The sequence below is a fragment of the Coffea arabica genome, chromosome 7c (assembly GCF_036785885.1).
Source record: "Coffea arabica cultivar ET-39 chromosome 7c, Coffea Arabica ET-39 HiFi, whole genome shotgun sequence".
Classification (NCBI taxonomy): Eukaryota; Viridiplantae; Streptophyta; class Magnoliopsida; order Gentianales; family Rubiaceae; genus Coffea; species Coffea arabica.
In genome coordinates this window covers 4,471,237-4,478,818 of record NC_092322.1, presented here as the reverse complement: position 1 = coordinate 4,478,818, position 7,582 = coordinate 4,471,237, and the positions used below count along the sequence as shown (strand labels likewise).

The 7,582-nt window shown below is 40.4% G+C and overlaps 1 protein-coding gene across 1 annotated transcript; it reads right to left on the bottom strand.

The window, feature by feature from the left end:
* Positions 1–4,560: 4,560 nt before the first annotated feature.
* LOC113698609 (probable indole-3-acetic acid-amido synthetase GH3.1) lies at positions 4,561–7,366 on the bottom strand. The gene is made up of 3 exons (XM_027218486.2): positions 6,962–7,366; positions 6,675–6,776; positions 4,561–6,465 (listed from the first exon to the last, which is right to left on the bottom strand). The coding sequence occupies exons 1-3, from the start codon at positions 7,270–7,272 to the stop codon at positions 5,088–5,090; spliced, it is 1,791 nt and encodes a 596-aa protein (XP_027074287.2). The 5' UTR covers positions 7,273–7,366; the 3' UTR covers positions 4,561–5,087.
* Positions 7,367–7,582: the final 216 nt, after the last annotated feature.

Below are 7,582 nucleotides of genomic sequence, written 5' to 3'. Positions count from 1 at the left end.
CGATACGACGTGGTCCTCTCCCTGTCACTTTCTTGAGTTAATGAGGGATGGACATCGGGCACCTCTTTTCAAGGTGGCCCAATGTATCTGAATAAGGACCCATGAAGTGCCCGGGATAAATCCGTTTCCTGTTTCCAAGATAGCCCAAAATGTTAAAAGCCTGATCGGCTCTAGCTCGATAAAAGGGACCTCCTTCGCTCTGAGCAGAGATTTTGAAACAATGCACACACAGATATATCACACGAATTATCTATCTATACACGCTCTCTTTGTCTTTGCAACAAGGGAGAGGTGGAATTTAAAAAATGGGAGATTTTAAATCCAAAACATCTAATTTCTAGACTAAAGTCTGCTCGCAAAATAATATGATCTCATGATTCAAAGAATTGGCATATTGTCCCGCAAGTACCAGCAAATTTTAGGATGATTGACTGTTAATGCACTGATTATTAACTAATTGGATCCACAAATCTAATTTAGATCTAATCTACGGACGTAAAATAGCATTGCTAAAGGGGTAGTAGAATGATTCTTTAGAAAATCTTGAATATTTAGAACATTTATTGAATTGCGGGTTCTTTGCCAAAATTCTAAATTAACAGATGAAATTCCCCCCCCCCCCCCCCCCCCCCCGTCTATTGAGAAAAAAGAAATAGTCACATATCTCGCTGTGTCCGAAGAGACGTCCATCACATTTGAGTGTGCACCGATCCAACTTCCAAGACCATAACTTATACGCATTTTGTATTATGCTGCCTTATTTAATTAAGTTCAACTATAGCTTACAGATGACAAAGTTTCATACAATAATCATTCTTTCTCAAAGTAATCTCGTAATTATTAATGCCACCTGTTAGGAGGCAAGTTTGGCATCTTGGAATGATTCCTGGAAGCTAGGAACTCACCGCTAGCTAACTTTTGTGCAACTAATTAAGGACCCCTTCGGTTGTCTGTGGCATGGATGGGAATGAAACCTTCCAACAAGTCAACTATAAGATTTGGTGCCCGTGATTTCAACTACCATATGAGAAGAAGATAGAATCAGATACATAGATTTTGCAAATGCAACCTGTGGCAGTCTTGGGACTACCGGGTGACAAAATTTTATAAGCAAGCCGACATGCATGGGGTGTTGATGCATCGGAGGAGCTCCATAGGAGGAAAACAAAATGAAGGCATCCGAAAGTGGTGGTTGGGAATACTTTTCTTTGACGTGAGATTATGATTTATGCAGCGTTACGTCGAGAAGTTCCTCAGAATGAACGTAGCACAGCTGGAGCTAGACGGAAGACCAACAACGCCCATCTCATTTCTAATGCTGAAGGAAGGAAACTGGTGCTGCCACAAAATTGAGTCCTGTGATGTATATGCTGCCAAATATCCAGCCTAACAACTAATTTCTGTGCAAGAAGCTGACACATCAGCCAAACTTAGGTAGGATTAACAACTAGTACTAAGTTGAGAAAATTGTTTGAACGGAGTATTATATTGAAGGGTCTCGATGCAGTTATTTGATTCAAATTCTAGTTTGATTACAAAGACTCTATTTTTATTTTACGGAGCCCCCAACGCAAATGAGGAAATACTTCTCGGAAATTGCCTGGACTTCCCTCCCTGATTTTTTAGAGAATGCATTAAAATTAGGGATAATTTCACAAACGTCCCCTGAGGTTTATGACAATTTTACTCAGCTCCCCTCAAAAATTTCAAATTACACAGACCTCCCTTGTCACAATAAATGACTATAATGACCTTCACTTAATAAATAATTCATAGTATAATGAAATGCGATTAAAAAGAAAAAGAAAAAAAAACCTGACCTTTTCGACTATCATGTTTATAAGTTACAGCAAACGACAATTGTCTCTTATTTTCTATCACTTCGTTCTCATCTATCAACTTGCTTTCAAATTAACACCAACCATTGCCTATAATTGTAGCCAATCACACCACAAGTAATCCCTCAAACTCTACTACATATTTCTATTCCTCCTTTCTTTCCTTTGAAATTGCCAAATCACAAGTTTAGTTGATAGATTAGATTTGATGGTTGAAATGAAATTCGATTTCATGATCAAACTAAAAGGAGATGAAGAGACACACAATAATAATGAAACAAATAACGCAATCATTGGCCAAAAGAGGAAGAGGGATTGAAATTGATAAATTTGCTAATTTGCCTATCATCCATCCAAAATTTTTTTAAAAATGTTAATAAGTACATTTATATTTCTTTTTATGCTTGACAATTGTTGGTTGTGGTTTCGTTATAAAAATAGAGTTTCTTCTCTATATTTAAGACGTTCACATGTTTGGAGATTTGATGGTAGGTTATATTATTTTATTTTGAGAAGGTGTAGGCATTGGATTTGAAATTTGGGGTGTCATTAGTTGTAAATAGAAATTTGATTTTTGACAAAATGAATTTCTTGAAAATATTTATAGCCATAATGATGTCTTTCCTTCTGTTAAACTTGATTAATTCCATCCATGCCTAAATCTCTCCTAAGGATTTCCTTCAAAATTATAATGTGGTTCATGTAGGAGGAGTTGAACCACTTATATGGAACCAAACCATGGCATCCTACATTGAAAATTATGCAAATATAAGAGCAGTTGATTGTGAGTTTGACCATTCCATGGAACCATATAGTGAAAATATTTCTGAAGGATGGAATGGACTTTCAGAATTGAATGCATTTTTTGGGAGAAGCAATTTTATGACTAAAATGTTGGAATTGCTTGTGTTTGGAATTTGGAAATAGACTATTTGTTAGGTTAGTTTGTTAGTATAGTGCGTTTGGTTGAAATATGGAAGAAAGCAATTGACAACATAATTTTTGTTTTATTTTTGTACAGAAAGGGTAGTTTAGGATTTTTAAGAAAAATATAGTCTTTTGGGCCTATATTATTATATAAACAGTAAAAGTAAGGGAGGAAGGTGTAATTTAATAAACTTGAGGAGAGTTCTCTGCAATTATCATAAACCTCATGGGTGGTTTCTAGAATTATCCCTTAAAATTATTACAAAGTGAAGGAGACGTGAAGTCTTGAAATATTTTGACAATAATCATCCTTGAAGTCGTTAACTTGTAAATTCTGAAGTCCGAGGATAATCAACTAAAATTGATCTGCCAATCTCAATTATTTGGACATTTGATTAAGCAACTCGCTCCCTCAAGTTAACTACTTTTACAGGCTCTTCTTTCCAACTAATTAGTTATCTATCAATTTCAGTTGAGTGTCTGACATTGATTGACGCAAATTTTAGAAGTCAGAAGGCACGAATCATATATATTTTCCTTTGTGGAATTTAAAAGACTAAACTAAGCTGCAAGCAAGAACATGAAGGTTCAAATTAGAAGCAGCCCAGCAACGAATTCCTAAAGGCATACTCCTCTAATTATCGTAGCGCTTGTCTCATAGGTGACCAATGGACACGTATAAAGAGAAGCCTTATGTGTTAGCTTTTCGAAAAAGTAAATTAAATCAAGAAGTATTTATATGCAAAGGAGTAATAAAATTGGACTAATTGGCGCCAATTGAGCACTCTTTACAAAATCCATTTTCATAACCACTGACCTTTAACTCAGTGGCCACCACCTCTCCTGGTGGGGTGAGAGGTCAGGGGTTCAACCTTTGCCTCCTATCAAATTGTCTGCCTCTCATGAGTAACTCAGTTGGTCTCAGCAAGTTTTCTTAGAAGGTGGTGTCTAGTGCCCGCAAGAATCTGAATCCTGTGGTTATCGTGTTCGGGGAGATGGGGCCTCTCCTTCCGGACCAGAGTGGGATTAGTCGGGCCCCGTAAACATTGACTCGGACACCCACTCCGTTAGAAAAAAAAAAACCCATTTTCATGAGCTACAAAGCTAACTAGAGGAGATAGGGAGGCGCAAACACCCTAGTTGTGTCTCAATAATTTTGGTTCTCAAGAAAGTTGAAAATTGATGCTAAAGGTTTGTTCGTCTTTTTCTTAAAAACTGATATTGATTTGTATTGCACTACTTTTTCCCCTTTTTTGATCCTTAGGCGTGCAACTTTGCACTGCCATTCTATACATTCTACTCATCCTTTATATAAATAATTTGTTACTCGAAGCAAATTCCCTTCCTTCCCCAGCGTGATCATTTTGATGAAGTTTATAGGACCCTGTTAAACTATAAAGTTCAAGGAGAATCATCACTGATTTTTAGATGTGTACAAAAGAAATCCACAGCCGGCTAAAGACACTGCAGCTTCCATGCAAAAGAAACCGGTTGACTGAGCTAGCTCATTTGCAAAATTTTATTACGAGTAAGAAATTTACAATCAGCAGCCAGAATTAGTCCAAGAAAACAATGAGAGAATACTCCAATATGTCACAGGCAGGGAAAAAAAAAAAAACGCCAGTTAACAATAATGTGTAGCACGTGCTTGCTGCGCAATTCAAATCCATGCAGATAAAGACCAGATATATTTTAGGCAGAGACAACAATAGCCTCATATCCGCCATCTTTAATAAGTGCTGACGAAGAAAAGTTCATGGCTACTTAAATTTTATTACACTTTTTCTACACACACACACACACACACACACACACACACATATTGACAAAGCGAGCGACAACAACACTTTTTCTATACTTGCTGTCTTTCTTTCTGACATGCTTTAAGAAAGGTGGAGGACGAAGACCACCATACATTCAGTCAATATATTCATATCAATACTAATTAGTAATTACATAACGTCATGGGACAACACGGCAGATTATTTGAACCTACCTATCAAACAGACCCAGGTCCAAAGACAACGCAGATGTCAAAAGATAATTATTAAAGAAGCCTCCTCCTCCTCCTCCTCCTCCTCCTCCTCCTCCTCCTCCTCCTCCTCCTCCTTCTTCTTCTTCTTCTTCTTCTTCTGGGCCCAAACAAAAGCTAAGACTAAGATCACAAGCAGCAACGACACTGAAAAGAGAGGGCACAGCAGGAAAGAGTGTTTTCTTTTTTGTCCATGTGCCAAGGGGCATGCACGGTTTATTGGTGACTAACCAGATACTTCTAGTACTAACCCTTTTTTTCCTTTACGTATCTCCTCCATTCCAAAGTCGTCAACGTCGTCGTTCAGGGGCCCAATGTGGTGCAGCTGGGCTATAGTGAACCGAGACCACCCTGGAATCAAGAAGTTCCATGATGGGTGCAAAACTGACGCACCTTGGGACCTTGTATTGGTTGATCGAAGCACCCCTCGAAATTGCATAGTCCATCAATTCTTCAAACGTACCGTTTTTCACTACCCTTATTTCTAGTGGTCCAATTGAGTTGTCAGCCACTCGCCCCTGTCGATACACTGAATTCAGAGCCTCTTCTATTGCCAGGCAGCACTGGTTCAACACCTCATGAGTCGGTGGGTTGGCCGGATCCTTCACCAGCAACTCCCAGTAGATAACATAATGCCCCGGGATGATCTTAGTATCCGCATAGCTAGTGTATTCAACCACACGCGTATCAAACTCGCGCAAGAGTGCAGAAGCATTTTCAATCCCCTTTTGCAACTCGGCCTCGTCGGTCTTGTCCGCGTCGATGCTTAGCAGAACATTCTTCCTCCTGATGAACTTGAACTGTGGCGCTGAGTTGTGGAAGCCAGTGACTCGAAGGATGTCACCCACCCGGTAACGGCAGAGCCCGGCATATGTGGTGATCACCAGTTCGTACTCCTTGCCGACTTTCAAGTCAGCTAGATCGACGAGCTTGGGTGGAGAGTCGCGAGAGAGTTGAACCGGATTGGCCGGGTCGTGGGGGAGGAACTCGAAGTAGCCCATGTTGGCCATGATGGTGTAAGAGACTTCAGAAGGCTTACACATGGGCTTCAAATTTAGGCCGAAGTAGCATTCGGAAGATGCGTACATGGTGCATGCAAGTGGTAGCCCACCGCTGTAATAATCAAGAGTGGGAATATACTGAGCCATTGCACCTGTAACAATCACGTCAAGGTACTTGGTGTTAGGCCAGATTCTGGTAATGATCCGATCCCAGTTTTGGCCTTCACATTCCTTGACGATGAAGTCTGCAAGATCAGAGTTTGGCTTGAGGATCTCAGCCAAGCGTTTTCTTACAGATGGGTCGGTGACTTTAGGGTTTAGCACCCCGGTTTTGATGTCCTCAGAAAGTTGTTTCCAGTTGAGTTGAAGGAAGCGAATGGCACGGAGAAGGCCGGAGGCAAAGACGGCGCCCATTCGGAGGACTTCTTCCCGCATGAGGAGGCCACAGAGCATTTGAGTGTACATGCTCTGGAAGGAATCAGCGCAAAGAATGGCCTCATCAGGGCTGGTGTAAACCAAGTAAGGGTCATAGGGTCTGTTCTTGAATTTGTCACTCTTGTAGTAGCCAGTGAGCACCGGACGAGCAACAAGCCCACTTGGTGTCTTGGCTTCTGCCTTGACGAAAAGGAAGTACAAACCCTTCCCCTTGTCCAAATCCGGGACATAGCTGTTCGTCATTAAAATATCAGATCTTGTTTAATTGTTGTAACTGCCAATAAATATATGCTGACAAAAACCAAAGTGCAATCATAATATACGGCCAAATAAGTTAAAGATGAGCAACTGAATAATTCTATACTGGCAGGGTCATGACGGGTTCACAACAGTAATAATCCAAAGTACAATCATACTAATAGCTACTAGTGCTCTACTCACAGGTTCATGACGGGCATGAGAAGACTGTACAATTTTTGTCTGCGGTCCCATTCTTCATGAATTGTTGGCATCAGCTTCCTTTCTCCAGCAGATGTGCCAGAACTGCCAGAACCCATTTTCACATAAGCTACAGAATTAACGAAACCGTTTTCGATATTCATTTGACACATGAAAGTTTAAAAAATCATGTTTTTTTTTTTTAAGAAAAAAAAGAAAAGAAAAGAATAATTTGCATACTACCGAGTACAAAATTGTACTAGCTAGTAAGATAATTTAGTTCAGCATACCTAGTGAGGAATTCAGAGATGGGGTGAGACGAGAGAATTGGAGAGCGATCACCATTAGCAATACGTTGGATATAGGGATGAAGATCCTCGTAAGTCACAACAGGAATTTTGGACTTGAAGGAGTCCCTGTCGGTTGCCCCTCCAAGTTTGAAATCCCTGAGGTATTCGGTTTGGGCATTCCGGCTAAGGATTTCAGCCAAAACCTTCTCCTGCACGGAATCACAGTTTCTGGTCATGTCTTCAATAAACTGAAGAGCCTTGGCATCATTCTCACATGCAGGAGGGGCAAGCGGGGTGGAGTCAACAGCCATATCCGAGCGAGTAACTAATTATCAAGAGAGAAAGAAATAAGAAACTGTAGAGGAAGTGAGGGGATTAATGGGGGGGGGGGAAATGAAGAGGGTGGGGTGTGGGTTTTGGAATGGGGAGGAAGGGTTGGCTTTTTATAGTGAAAACCGGGTAGCATTTCGGGAGGGAGGATTACGATTGCGGCCATCGATAGGTTTTTATTATTTTTTGACGTCAGTTTCCACGTAAAAGAAGTTGTTGTGCACTTTGGGTTGGGGTGGATGGATGGATGAGCCGGTCGGGATTTTTAGTATTTTACTCTTGGCGGAGTTT

What these genes read in the sequence shown, in the direction of transcription:
- LOC113698609 (XM_027218486.2), bottom strand. Translation starts at nt 7,272, where the DNA reads ATGGCTGTTGACTCCACCCCGCTTGCCCCTCCTGCATGTGAGAATGAT. An exon ending in ATCTCTGAATTCCTCACTAG is followed by an intron (nt 6,777 to 6,961) that starts GTATGCTGAACT and finishes GGGTTCTGGCAG; the next exon opens with TTCTGGCACATCTGCTGGAG. An exon ending in CTCATGCCCGTCATGAACCT is followed by an intron (nt 6,466 to 6,674) that starts GTGAGTAGAGCA and finishes AATGACGAACAG; the next exon opens with CTATGTCCCGGATTTGGACA.